General features: G+C 40.9%; 1 protein-coding gene across 1 annotated transcript in view; it reads left to right on the plus strand.

Moving 5' to 3' along the window:
* mei4 (meiosis-specific, MEI4 homolog (S. cerevisiae)) overlaps positions 1 to 14,926 on the plus strand; it is a 95,714-nt gene that overhangs the window by 47,202 nt on the left and 33,586 nt on the right. Inside the window, exon 5 of the mRNA XM_050059008.1 lies at positions 959 to 1,090. Coding sequence (XP_049914965.1) covers positions 959 to 1,090 — 132 coding nt within the window. The remainder of the gene's footprint in view (positions 1 to 958; positions 1,091 to 14,926) is intronic.

Raw genomic sequence — 14,926 nt, forward strand, 5'->3', positions numbered from 1 at the left:
GAGGTGGCATAAGAAAATCATCCTGGTGGAACTGACGGATCCGTGGAAAGATTGGTGGGAAGAGGCCTCACAGAGGAAAGCCACCAAGTATCAGGACCAGGTCTGACAATGCAGGAACAAAGGGTGACAGGCCTGGCTATTTCCAGTTGAAGTTGGCTGCAGAGGTTTGTCACACAATTTGTGTGGAATACACTTACGGCTCTGGAAACAGCAGGGAGGGAAAGGAGGACAGCTGCTCGCAGGTTGGGGGAAGTGGTGGAACGGGCCCTTTGTTGGCTCTAGAACAGACGGAAAGGGGTTGAGCTGGAAGCCAGGAAGAGATGGGCAGTGACTGGCCATCACTGCCGACCCACTAACTGGAGGACGTTGTTGAAACGTCCTAGGAAATTTGGTCGCAACCTGAGGACATCTTCTCTTGACTGAAAGCTACAGTCAAGAGAATGTGACAGAGGGTGTTAGCATCTCCAGTAGATGTATCTAATAGTAGATAAACTCATTAATCGAGAAAATAATTGATAATGAAAGCAATTGGAGTCACTGCCCTTTAGTCTTTCATACATGCAGTGTACAGCTCTGTGATGTCATTAGTCAGTATGGCATGAATTGTCAGCACATATTTATTGTAACAACCAAGAGAGAAGAAATGACTGGAGCACACAGATCAATTTACAACCTTTATTAATGCAAACACACAATGTTGCAACACCACTGTGTCTTCATCAGAGTCACTTTGACACTCTGTCCTTAAGCTGAGGGGCACCTTACTTAGCTGTGTGCTGCTGGAAGATGCATGCAGAACCCTGTTTCCTTTATTGTATTTTTTCTTTATTGTAGTAAAATTAGAATCAGTTGATTTACAGATTTTGTTCCCTTAATGTTATTAAAGTTCTAAAGGTTATTAAAAGAAAGTTACAGGGAATGTCCCTAAGTTAAGTCTTGTTTTTTTCCCAAACCTCAGCTCCAGGCTGCAGAGAAGCTGATGGAGTACCTGATCACGCTGGGGAGCAGCAGCATGTCAAAGTCCTTTCTCATTCGTCACATCCTCTCTCAAATCAGCACCCTGGCTGATCAGCTCTGGCAGGCCTTCCAGGTAAACACCCTCACTGCTTCACCACACCTGCTCCTGCATCCCCATCATTCTCCTCTTCTTCTTTTTCTGGCTCTTTCTCTTTTGGCTCAGTGACAGCATTGATCCCTCCACTGCCTCATGATTGTTTTCTCCCTGTCTGTGTGTGTTTTGCTGCTCAGGTCGTTCACTTTTTGACATTGCTGTCTATTAGCAACCATATTTACAGTTCATATAAACATCAGTTTCGCATTTGAACCATATTAGGATCATGACTCTCTCTCGTGCTCTCACTAGTTCTGTCTCTGTTTATTTCTCCCCCACCATCTCCCTTTCTATTCCTCTCATACACTGTTTTATTTCACCTTTTTGCTCTTAGACAGTCAGCCTTTGTGCCAGGCTTCAGGTGCAAACAGTTTGCCCTATTGACCGGTTGCCACAGCCTCTTCTGTTCCTCCATAATCAATACTGCGTCCCACCAGTTTCCTGTCTGCCATGTATTCAAACGTCTCTCAGTAGCTTTTTCAACCATCTGAGTCACAGGCCAAGTGAGAGCTGCATTTGGCCGGCCTGCTTCCCATGAAAGGCAGAGCTGAGTGTCAAGCCACCGGGGGTCCTTGGAAATGGAAATGTGTAAAATAGGAAAAGGATACAGATGATTTTCCCCCCTTCACCCCTCCCGCTGAGCTTCCCTCCCACTCAGCAGGGTCGGTCATGCTCACTTGCGCCTGTTTTTCTCCTCCTCCTCAAGAGAGCCTCCTGAGGCGGGTGATGCCAAAAAAGAGAATTTTATCAACACTGCATTTTTGAGGGCCAAGTTGAAGAGAAAAAATAGCTGAACCCACTGTTCGCTGGAGATATTGACAATGCAAAATAGCCTTGCGCTGAGTTGGATCCAGGGTCTCCAACAAAACAGCAGTAAGGCTATTTCCAAACAAGAAGCGTCATCACCATTACATATGTATATACTCTATATATAAACCAGCGTGTTACTGCTCACTAGTTGATGCGTCACTAAACTGTGTTGCTGTGAACCGCCTGGGTTGTCAATGTGTTGTTGGTCTAAACGCACTCATGCTTGCAGGTAGCTGTTCTGAAACTCAGTCTTCTTGGGCATGGTCCTTATCGCTCTGTGTATTGTGTGTTCTGTTTGACTGAACATCCATTGTGTAGCCACTAGGGTTGTAACAGTATATAGGAGTCATGGTTCGGTGTGAGCTTAGTACAGCAGAAAAGAACCTCAAGTGCCTGAGGATCCGTTTCTTTTCATTTATTTTGAACAGACGGTAGTGCAAGTGTCAAAGACAGACCAAATCCTCTTGCTGGGGACTGAGGAACTATTTTGCCCACTGGCAACTGTAGTAAACCATTTTCATTACAAAAATATGGAAGTTTACAAGCAATTCTGTATTACACTGTATGGACACTGAACAAACACTTTCCCAAAAGGCAAAAGGTCACTATACTATGCTTATCACTGTAAAACTGATAAGCATCTCTTATGATATGAAACTACAAAATAGTGGTTGATTTTTCCCTCGTCCCGGTCATCGGCACATCTGGGTTGTGCTGTTGAATGTGCGTCATGCTCAAAGTGTTTCCATCATAGACTGTGTAATAAAGGTGGACGACAGGACCAACGACTCCCCAGAAGTGAAGCTAAAACATCTCGATCGCTCCCTGGTGGCTGGCTGCAGTATAGCTCTTAAGCCCCACCCTCTCCGTGTTAATGGATGGAACATGGGCCAAACTGAAATTTAAAGTACACATCAAGTAAACTTTTGGTTGCACTGTTGGTATCTGTCATTTTAGGTAGTCCTTATAATGCTGATGTATGTTCAGCATGGGTTTTTTCCTGATGTTTGATCATAACTGCTTATTTGCTATAAAAAAATTGGTTTGACATTGTGATTGACAGCTTTTTGTGCCAATCGGTGTGCTTGCGATCAGTGCCGCTGCTTGTGATTAGTAGGTCAGTGGAACCTTGATTCCACAGAAATCACTCTGCAGAGCCTATCTCCAAATGACATCACTAGCACAAGATGGCAGCGGCTGATTTGGGATATTTGGCTTCTTTTTTGTACAGTGGAAGGAAGTGAAGAAGTGTTGTTCATCTTTACAAAAGTGGAGCAACACTGTCCTGTACCATGATGGTTTGGCACGAATACACAAATCATTACAGTCCAAAGTTGATAAATGAAATACATAGAATTACTACTACATGTTTTATCACTTTAATAAAATTGAGGGAACATCATATTGAGGGTTCCACCTGCCAGGTTGGTCACACCAAATGTCTGACTGAGGATTTTGCCCTTGCAGCCATTAGTGTGCCCACAGAAATGTCTCCACCCCCACCGCTCATCTCTTTTCTCTCAAGGCTAAAGAAGGGACGAGATTGCTTTTGAAGCCTCTGTGTGTTTGAAGACTGAATCTCTGGACTGCTTTATTTGCTTGTAGCTCCACGCCTGCAGCTCTCTGCGGTTCATTCTCTCAGGGCGAGAGGTCTCAAGGGAAAAGCTGTGTGCCACCCCATTATGTAAAAAGCTGTAGGGGAGACTACATCTATATTTCCATTAACATTTTACGCACTTAGCTCATGCTGTTATACAGAGTGAATGATAATGAGTGCAACTGTTAAACCGTCAGTTTACTGAATCACTGCCATCACAAGCAAAGTGTTAAGTTTGTCAGTATTTGTTCTGGAGGTGATATATAAGAGAATACTCCTGGACTTGAGATGGCAGGATAAAGATGTGTTAATTAAGACAGTGATACAGAGGGAGAGAATTAAAAGGTTTGATTGAAGTAATTACAAAACAACAAACAAACAAACATTATCTTACTTTAAGCAACCATAATGGATATATTTATGCCTCTGGGCTGGCGGCAGTCGTGGCCAGAGGCAGCTGTGGCTGGAGGCATTATGTTTTCGGGTTGTCCGTCAGTCTGTATATCCATCTGTCTGCAATGCTGGCCATACGTACAAACATATGGACGGCCTATTATCATGAATGCGATATCTCCTTGTTGCCTTGAAGGAATTTCTTCACATTTAGCACAGTGTTCCACTTGGACTCAAGGATGAAGTGATCTGAATTTGGTGGTCAAACGTCAAAGGTGACTGTGACCTCACAAAACCCATTTTTGGCCATAATTAAAAAAAATCATATGCTAATTATGACATTATTTCACCGTGACATCATAATGTTCTGCAAAAACACTTTTCTGGCCATTATTCAACAGCATAACTCAGGAACAGAAGGGGAGACATTTGGTCAGATACTGAATTGGCGACACCAATCTTGGGTGTCCACATTGAAACTGTGCTGATTGTATAGAACCTTTTAAGGCCGTTGTCACCATGATATCAGTTTGTTAGCTGGAGGCAAAACCTACTCGCCACCACAGGGCTGTAGGCTACATAGGAGTCTTAAAATGTCGTCTTCTTGTGTTATTGGGAGCCAGAATAGAAGGAGTCATGGCTCAAAACTTAAATTTTATTGCATACCAGCTGCCACTGCCCGTCAACAAAAACAAAGACAACTATGGCTAAATGTGATAAGACAAAAGGACTGGATGCAGGTAATCATCAAAAATGCTGCATGTGCAGCGCATGTTTCATATGAGGTCACAGAAAAAGTATTTCCTGTTGTAGGGAAGAAAAGCCTTATTTGTATTAAGGCTTATCATATCCACTTAATCAGAAATTGGGGAGGTATTAAGAGGAATGTGGGATTTCTCTGTAACTTTTTAGCGCAGTTGCTAACATTAGCTTCGATAGCAAAATAAACTGGAGGAAACCATTCAGGTGTCGTCCTTTTTTGTAAGATTGGCATAGTAATCAACAACAAAGCCGCCATACAACCTTCAGCAATCCTCCAATCATCCATCCACTGAGTGACAGCATATGGGTCGGCCAGTCTGGTCCTTTTGGTCAGTGTGTACTTATTCAAGTAACACTGGTGGTCCCAGAGAGTGAGTGACCTGACATGGTGCCTTCGTAAATTCAGTCTGACGGTCTACGCTAAAACGAGAGCCCTGTTGATCGAAGAAACGGAGCGTTATATTTTCATATAAATTAACAGACAGTGAGGTTAATCACACATTCACTCCTCTCTGCACTCTGCTGCGCTGTCTCCCCAGACAGTGTGCCCAGAGTGTTCTCTGCCACTCTGAGAGTGCGGTGCTCTGGATAACCAAACAATACATTCTGACAGTCCTCCGAATTTATGAACAGTACAAGTTTGTGCCAGAGTGCGTTCTGGCAATCAGAATCAGTATTTCTGAGTGCACCACTTGCATCATCTTCCTCCATTGTCTATAAGCAACCCAACAGAACTTGCTAGCTAGCGCTGGCTAATGTCTAAGGAGAATTGTTTTGCCTCCAGCTAAGCCCCGCCCACCAAAAAAATGTAATACTGTTTACTAACTTACTTAGATCTTCTGTGCTGAGGGGGTGAAGATGTGTGTGAAGCATCCATGTTTTAGAATATTTAGCTTTTTTTGCAGAAACATGCATTTGTCCACTGTTATGGCTACACAAGTCTGGACAGACCGATGTAAATAGTAACTGCAACTTGACTGGTTCATGGAGGCATACAACCACTAGGCAGTAGCTCTGCTTGTATCAAATAACAACGTTATGTAAAGGGAAAATGGTTGCTCTCTTGTTTTTGTACGACTAAAAAAGATTAATAGTTCAGCACTACACAGGATTAAATTATCAGTGAAACATTCTGGTACCAGGTTTCCTCTTGTAAAACTAATCCCGTGTGGATGTAGCACATGGTCGGTCGTTTACCTTTAAGATGAATATAGTGCATGGAGGTAACTTCTAGTGACATTAAACTGTATGTCACTTTGCAGACTGGGACTCTATTAAGACCCTCTGGGAGTTCCTTGTCTCCTGTTAGAATACCACTGAGCTCCACACTCCTGTTATAAAACTGTGCTTTCATAAAGTCTCCACGCTGAGTCGGAGCCATGAACAGACCCCTGCCTCAGCTCTTTGTCAGCAGCAGGAGACCCCCAGCTCCTCGTCGATAGTGCCGAATGAAAAGTATTTCTCAGCGTGGAGGATTTCCTTTGTGTGGAAACTGTCATGGCAGTGACATATAAAACTAGATGTGTGGCTGGTTTCTCTGTCTCCCTTTAGTTCAGTTTCCACTCTTTTTTGAATTTTGTTTTTTAATGTTAGGGTTAAAGCAAGTGTTGGTGCAAGGTCACATTTCTTCAGTACAGTACATCATTTGGTGATAGAACTGTTTGTAATTGAGGAAATTACTTCTGATTTCACAAAAAGATACCAAAGGTCTGTCTGGTGATAATATTGCCTTAATAACCAGTTTGGTTTGGTTAAAATGAAATGGCAGTAATTGGGGCTGATGTGAAAGCTGTCAATCAAACTGGACGAGATGGCTTGTTGCAGCTGTCCTGTTGTTCCGGGGACAATAGAAAATATGTTTGGGAGGAACAGAGATCCTACAAGAGCAGTCTTGGGGACGAAAGGACGAGGTAGACTCACTATCGGCGCATTACGGGATGCAGCCTATTGTTTCCCTGATAGTGCTTCATTGTGAACAACAAATCTCTGTTATAACTGGCCGGAGGAGAGCTAGTCAACGTTAGCTGTTAGCAGCTGGTGGCCAGGGCTTGTCATTCTGTATAACTGTTTACTCCTTTAGGTTTGTTTGCAAAAAGTCACTGTGAAAATGAACAAGACCAGAACTAAAGGACGACCTGTCATATCAACAATGTCTGCCCATACCGGATGAACTGAATCACAGGTGTGACCCTTTGTCAGGCATAGGCCAAGGCAGGTGCAGCCTTTTTTCAATTTATATAAATAGCATGGATAAACAGACTTGCAGCCGCCCTACAGCACAACATCTGAGAACACAGGATAAAATGCCTGAGCTGCTGAAAAAGCTACTTTTTCATTGAAGCACTCCGATCTAATAGGTAAAATGAGCCGTCATCAGGCATACACCAAATGCAGCATTGCTATGCATCTGTTCCTGATGAAAGTAGAGATTACAGTAATCAACAAAGAGCATTAGTCATACTTACCTCAAACTGAAAAGTAGAATAATCCTTCAGAAGCTGAAATGGTGAATAGCTGTGGTTTAAATCTTTGAGTTGATTTTATAAATAAGAGGGTTACTCACTGTTTCCCTTCATTTATTCTACTACTTACTTCTAATTTCCTTGATTAATAATGACACGAGGTTTTACTGAGGCGTTCTCAGGCAGCAGGTGATTTGAATGCAGTGTACAATGTGTGTAAGTTGAATAAGTGACTGGCCAACCATAAATGATAATAAAAACAGGGATTTTTGTGAAAATCTTAAGGATTATAACTTAGAATGGTGCACTTTAATTAAAGTACTTTCATTAATTTTTTCAAAATCTAAATTACAAATTAAATTGAGCTCTTGCATTTCAAAATTCTTTCAAATTGCAGTTTTCACATAAAAACTACACTCAACTACCTGCTACTCTAAGGACACATTCACACTGGCGCTATTTGGTCTGCTTTAAAAGAACCCTGGTCCACTTCCCTGGATAGTTTGGTTCGTTTAGAGTGGTGTGAACGCTCATTCGAACTCTGGTGCAGACCAAACGAGCGAACCCTGGTCCGCTTGAAAACTGGGGGTCTCGGTTCACTTGCAAATAAACCCTGGTGCGGTTTGCTTACAGTTGGAAATTCAAACGGACTATCCAGCGCACCAAAGAGAGGAATTGACGTAGAGCACAGCGCCTAGCAACATGCTGGGTAGCTCACTGCCTCGCCTGCTGCTCATACTGGGCAACTTCTTGTGAAACAACAATTGGGTTTGAACACCAAAGTAAAAACAGAAACCCCAAGACTGCATAAATTTGGTGTTGCTCCATTATTTTTGTGGTGACCAAGCCGGCTGAAGGGGATGGATTTCTGTTTTTGGTCCTGGCCAATCAATGAGCTGGGTTTTCTTCTTTCTCATGTATTTTTTCTTCCTGGTCAGTGGCCGTTTTGGGCAGTACCGCCCCCAAACAAGCAGCTGTTGTAACTGCATGACTTTGTCCAGGCGGTTTGGTCCGCTTTAAAAAGTGTAGTGTGAAAGTGAACCGAACCAAATGAAGGTGTGAAATTTTTCGGTATTCCCCGCCCAATTGAACCGAGTTCCCCGGGCCATCCGGGTGCGAATGCGCCCTAAATTACACATAGGTGTGAATGCGCCCTAAGAGGGAAGCAAACACACAGATTTACTGCAACTTCAGTTTTACCCAAAGCAAACCTTTGTGTGTTTGAGTTTGTGTTTGCATGCAGTGTCAGTCTGCCATCATCATATCTACCAGCCAGCTGCTGTGCATTATATTTTTAGTCTCTGTGTCAGTGATTTATGTGGGTGTTTAGATTCAGGCAACCCTCCACTCCAGCTGATAACAAAACCATATGGTTTGCTGGTCTGAATCTCTGGCCAGTCATCGCTGCAGCCCCTCTTCCCCCAAATGTTTTGTTCCCAGAGATAGTTTCAATCATTAAATCATTTTGATATAAGTGCATTAGTTATTAGTTTTGGTCTCATTTATACATTTTGCAAATATATTTCAACACTGGCGTGCCCTTGAAGAACATTGCACAGTTTTCCTTGAAATGCAAACAAACCCAGTTTAACATGCATTCATCGTCTCTCACCAAAGTGGATGATGAACATGATGTTCATGTTGTAATTTTGGGTGAATTTTTACTGAAAAATTTACTGGAAGAGGAAAATGACATCTGTTGTACTGATCGCTTGGATGGGACCAGGATAATGTACTTAACTCTTTATAATAAACATGTTAAATACTTCAAACATTTGCAAAGCCCATATACTTTTTTAACATGCATTGTCCTCTTGTCCCTCTTTTCTGTGCTTTGTTACTTTTCACAGTGCATTATGGCAATCAGCTGCTGTTACTCGTCTGAAACCGTTTTTCCCCAAAACCTATCAAAACTAACACTGAATCTATTTTATGAAAGAAAAAATGAAGAAAGATTTTATATCAAAGGGAGAATAAATAAGTATTTATCTACATTTAGAGCAGCAATACCCTGGGGTGCCGAAAAGGGGGGGGGGGATGAGAAGGATTCTAGGGGCCCATGATTAAGAGGGGCCCAGAGAGGCCCCTAATAAAATCATAATAGTGACAAAAAATAATATGACACTAAGTCATTAACTAACTTATAATCACAAATATATTTTATTTACAATGTACTCGTAACAATAACTTTATTTGTTTTGGAAACATTATAGGTCTATAAGCAGCTTATAGACCAGGGACAAAGTTAATATTCAGAAGAAGGTGATCATTTTAGTTAGGGATGAGCAAGCAAACAACATTTTTTTTTTTTTTTTTGCTGAGCGAAAAAAAAGTCCAAAAAAGTTAATAGCTTACAAATTATGGCGAAAAGGTAGTTTCTTGNTTTAGTTAGGGATGAGCAAGCAAACAACATTTTTTATTTTTTTTTGCTGAGCGAAAAAAAAGTCCAAAAAAGTTAATAGCTTACAAATTATGGCGAAAAGGTAGTTTCTTGCAACCCTAGAATTAAGATAAAAATATTCACAAACGAAAAAACACTTCTGGTTGCTGATAAGTAGTGTTTAACTTTTGATTTAACACTAAAAATTAAAACCCTCTGCGCGTACTGCAGCGCAAGCAGACAGATGTGTGACTCAGAGCCGCATGTGTCACTGACACCAGACTCAGAGCACAGCGGACCGGTGGAAAATGTCACCATCAGCATATTATCTTACATCAATAAAATCTATTTTATCATTATTTTGAGTCACATTGTTGAAAGAATTTAGTTGTCTGAGTTCATGTAGGATAATAGGTCTCCATTCATTGCACGTCGGGCTTTCTATTTCCTTTTCGGAGATGGTGTTGCGTTCAAGGTCCCCCCAAAAAAAACGGGAGAAAAAAAGGCTGAATATTCGATTTTTTTTTTTTTTTCTACAATCGAATCCCGTGCCATCGAACGAAGCTTCGAAGCTTCGAAGCTTTGAATTTTTTGGGTCAGCCCTATAACGTACACTCTGCAGAGCCAGGTCCAGGATCCTCTTCAAGTTTGTCAGGGAGGAATGTGGAAGTGGAGGAAGAGATTGTTCTTCTTTCACAAATATGGGAATGATAGTCAAAAATACCATCAAAATGTATAGTTTTATGTAAAATAGCATCAAAAATTTTTGGCGGCCTCCTGGCCAGCTGTGCTTTGTACCCAGTAAAAAATATTTTCATGGGGTCCAAAATCCCTGGCAGCGCCCCTGGCGATACCAAATCATAGGCTGTGCCTATCATTACAATTAAATCCCTAAGTAGTAGTTGTATGATTGTTATTAAGATATTAAATTCTCAGTTCATCAGCACACCACCTGTTACCATAGTGACTGCCAAACAGGCCTCCACCCTTCTCCAGCTGGTGGTTAAGAGAGCAGATCGTTCCCATCTGTCTTGGGACGTTTAGCTGACTCACACTTTATGTTCCAGAGGTTGAGAGGACAGGCGATGATGGTTGAAGGGCTTTATGTCATGTTCACACATCATCAGCTTTATTTCCTTGTTATGATTCGCATTAGAGTGGGGGAGACCTTAACAGTCCCTCAGGGCATTTGTCTGGTAATGCACATGCAAGAAAACGAGGTCGAGAGGAAACCAGTCAGAAGACTTCCAGATTTTTGGGATTTTTGTTTGAGAAATATTAAAACTGTATGATCATACACAGAGATAAGTGGGTATTTTTAAGTTAAAGACCTATTTCACTGCAGGAAAGATGGCTTTTTAAGAAAACTAGGATGTCTATGCAGTAGAAAGATGCAAACGCTTTTGAAATTGGTGTTACAGAACCAGAGAAAACAGAGGAAAAGAATGCTTTTGCACAAAACTTTTGAAGAAAACCTACAACTACCAGAATGCCTTGCACCACACACACACACACACACACACACAGATTAATAAACGCTCCCGTTGGCGGCTGGCTGGCAAGAACAGTGTCGTATTATGGTTAAACAGTAAGCTAAAACATGTTTCTGAAAACATTTGAGGAGAGAAATCGGCAACTCGTTAACAGAATCTTGGTTTATATTTTATCAGTGCTGCCTAGTTGTACCGTTTGTTCTCAGTTTTTTCCGCCTCCGTTTTCACTGTGCAGGAAAACAGTATGGCGCTCACTTCCTGTTCCCAAACTCTGGCTATTACAGCTACACACGGTACTAAAATTTGTTCCTAAAAACATTGTAGGCAAGTGTGGTCCTCCTGACGGCTGTCAGTTTAAGCAACAGCCCAAGAGTCAGCGAAACTTCGCCAAATGATGCCGTGGGTCGGGGAGGGATATCTAGGCACTGAATAGATGGGGGAAGTCTTCCACAGTTCATTTACACATATTACCCAAACTGTTTTGACACAGAGCTGTTTGAAAATCGGTACCCCTTAAAGTTTCTTTCCACCAAGCAGTCCAGCTCATTTCAGTTTGTTACACATCAGAGCAGTTATTTTAGAGTTTCCATTGTTCAAAGTTGTGGATAGTATCAATAGAACTGTTCCATTCCATCCATTTTCTTCATCACCCCTCCTCCAAGCACTGCAGCCCATTGATTTTAAGGATTTAAATCAAATCCTTTGCTTGTGACCACTAAAAGGTGTGTGGGGGTTAGAGTTTACTGCGATACAGAGCTAAAGTGAAGTCTGTTGCTGAGTGGACTGTTGGCTCCACACACACACTTCCCTTGCCGCCAGGAGGAAGATGAGGCAGAGAGAGATGAATGAATTAGACCTTCAGCACATTGTTTTGAAAGTGAAAACAACGGTTTTGCTCTCTGATATCCAAACACACATCATCTCCTATCTCTCTTCATATTTCTCTCCCAGCTACTAAAACCCACAAACAGTGAAGTGTGGGTTTATATGAGCAGTGTGGTTTGCTAGTTGCCCAAAGGTTTATTTGATTGGATGAATTTTTGTAAGTGCCTCTGAGTGCAGGATGATTATCATCAAACATTTGAAACCATTATACCTGGTTTTACAGAAAGAGAAAAGACAGGAATTTTAATGTAAAAATACTCTGTTACTGGTTTTCTGACATTATTTAGCATTTAACAATGATGGGCTGACACAGGGATGCAGGATTAAAACTGGGAAAATGTATATATCATTTTTATGGGTCTTTAAAGTGATAAACAATTTAATGCATCAATAATTATAATCAAATTGAATGTATTATTCTGAACTAATGCATAATGAGTACCTTTACTTGTAGTACTTTTATATTTCGAATAAGAAAAATTGCTCAATGATTAAGCAGCCTTAATTAATATGTTTCTTTTGATGGTCCTGTCTGTTACATGAGTAGTTGTGCCAGCTCTAGGTAGACCTGTGATTTCAGTAAAGCAGACATCACAGTACAGGTATACTGTCTGCATTTGAATATAACTGCATACTGCAAGCTACATGATGCATCACTTTGAATCTCTGAATTTCAAAGGTGTCATAGCGATCCTCTAAAGAAAGAGTATTTTGGTTGCATTATTTCAAGGACATAAGTCATTGTGAGTGGAGGCATTAAAGTCATGAGTGTCCTACCAGGAGCAGAGTGGCTGAGGCCAGTGTTTCCTGTCTGACATACACCCTCAGAGATTCTGTAGCGCGGTGCCACTGTCCTTGGAGCAGCGCAGCATACAGATAAGCTGTGCCATCTGGGCGCTGCGTTGTTCTGTCAGAGGGCGTGACAGTCAGTGGCATAAACCAAGCAGCCACAGCCCCTCAGGACAAAGCCACCGTGAAACCCAGCAATAACACTAAACCACTGGGCAGTGTAAATGCCACTCTAACTGTATTACTATGCACCCTCAGTTGTCCCTGTCCCAGTGTCTGCATTTTATGCAAACTGTGGGTGGTCTAGAGGATTGTAGGTGCGTGTAGAGCAGATAAAGCCACAGGATCTGAGATGGATCCTGTACAACAAGGAGAAAACAACAAGATGAAACTGATTAATCACTTAAATTATTTACATCAGTGTTTGTTGTTAACCTGGCAATGGTTTAAAATGAACTGTGTAAGGCTGAAACTAATGATTATATTCGTTCTTAATAAGTCCTTTGATTACTGTATTACTTGTGAATGGATTTGTCTATACAATGTTAGAACATAGTTAAAAATAGTCATCAGTTTCCCAAACACAAGGTGATTTCAGCCCAAGTAACAAACCAATGTGGAAAGAAGCAGCACATCCTTAAATCTGAGAATCTGGAACCAGAGAATGCTCTGTACTTTTACTTTGTAAATGACTTAAACAATTATTCAGTTATGAAAATAATAAAATAAAAGTAAAATGTATTTTCTACTGTTTGACTAATTGATTGTGGTAGGGAATACAATCATGAGATTATAAGTTGTGTATACACAGTCTATATATGGCAGTGTTGTTATGAGTGAAAAATGATTTGATAGTAAACAGAGAAGGAATGTAATATGTATTAACTGATTTAGATATAAGTGTGGGAAAAATAAGGAATAAAGAATTTGTGAAAGTGCTTAAACAGTTCATTTAAGCTGCCATGTGCAGAATTTGTTTGTATTGATAACGTATTTAAAATTATTTCAATGGCATATGTTTTTAGTACAGATGCCAACTTTGAAATTTGACGCTGTCACTCATGTAAGTGTCACCTGGTCAGATCTGTGTGGTGTGTACTAACGACTGTCTTTTTAAAATGACCTAAAATGATCTACTCATTATATAGGGGCTTTAATTGACCAGAAACATATTTTAAAAAAGCATTCTATTTATTTGTTATTAATTTTAAAGCCCCACAAGTTGATTCATTTTTTACCACTTGAGGGCTGCACAACAAACTGAAAACACGACACCGACATGTTATTGTCTTACTAAGATGATATTGTGAACACCTTACCAACAACGTTTCCTCTCACAACGGTCATATAATATCCTATGAATTAGCGCCCCACAAATGACATTAATGTAAAGTTACTATTAAACGTAAAGTTATATAGGCTTAGGCAAATGAAGTTACCGTGTTACTGGTTTAGGAAAAGAAACATGGTAAAGGCGTACCTTAAAAATGTTCCCATCACTGGTCTCTGGTCACCGGTCTCCTGCGGAAAGTCCTTTATTCCCATGAGCACATTGGTCATGTGATCGCAGCCTTCCAAAATACGTGAATTAATTGGCTCATGATTATGTGAGATATGTACAAATTTTGCTTCATCACTTTCGAAAAATGTACGAATAGTGCATGAAAACAGCCTGCCAACAGTTGTCATCATTCCTCCTCTGCTATCATAGGATCGTCCAGTGGTTTAAATGCACCTTATGAAGATGAGGAATGAGTGAGGATCGAGGAGGCTTCTAGAAGAGCTTAGAACAGGGAAAAACCTGTATTTTACACATCCCTGCCTTAGATCTCTAAGACGGGGGTGAGGGAAAGCACCCTTGGAGTAGTGTTTGTTTTGGATTGGTGTGCAGGTTGTTAAGTCCAATATTCACTTCCCTTTTAGCTCTGATTTTTGTCTCTTTAGCTGCTTACTGCTCCACAATGTTCACTAGCTGGTCTCTAGCTGTGTCTGTCCTTTCAATCACTGATAATATAAAAATATTGGTTTGTGCAGCTGTAAGTAACTTATTAAATGAAACTGCAAAACATTTGCAGGCTCCAGCCTCTCAACAAAACCAAACTTAAGATGAAATAACTGGAAAATGAGATAATAAACATTTAATATGTTAAACAATTGATTAATTAAAACATCATCAACATGATCATTAGTTGCTCTTCTAGATTGGATTTCCTTTGAGGAATCATCAGGCATATGTGTGTTAAA

This window comes from Epinephelus moara, chromosome 12 (assembly GCF_006386435.1).
Source record: "Epinephelus moara isolate mb chromosome 12, YSFRI_EMoa_1.0, whole genome shotgun sequence".
In the NCBI taxonomy this organism is placed as follows: domain Eukaryota; kingdom Metazoa; phylum Chordata; class Actinopteri; order Perciformes; family Serranidae; genus Epinephelus; species Epinephelus moara.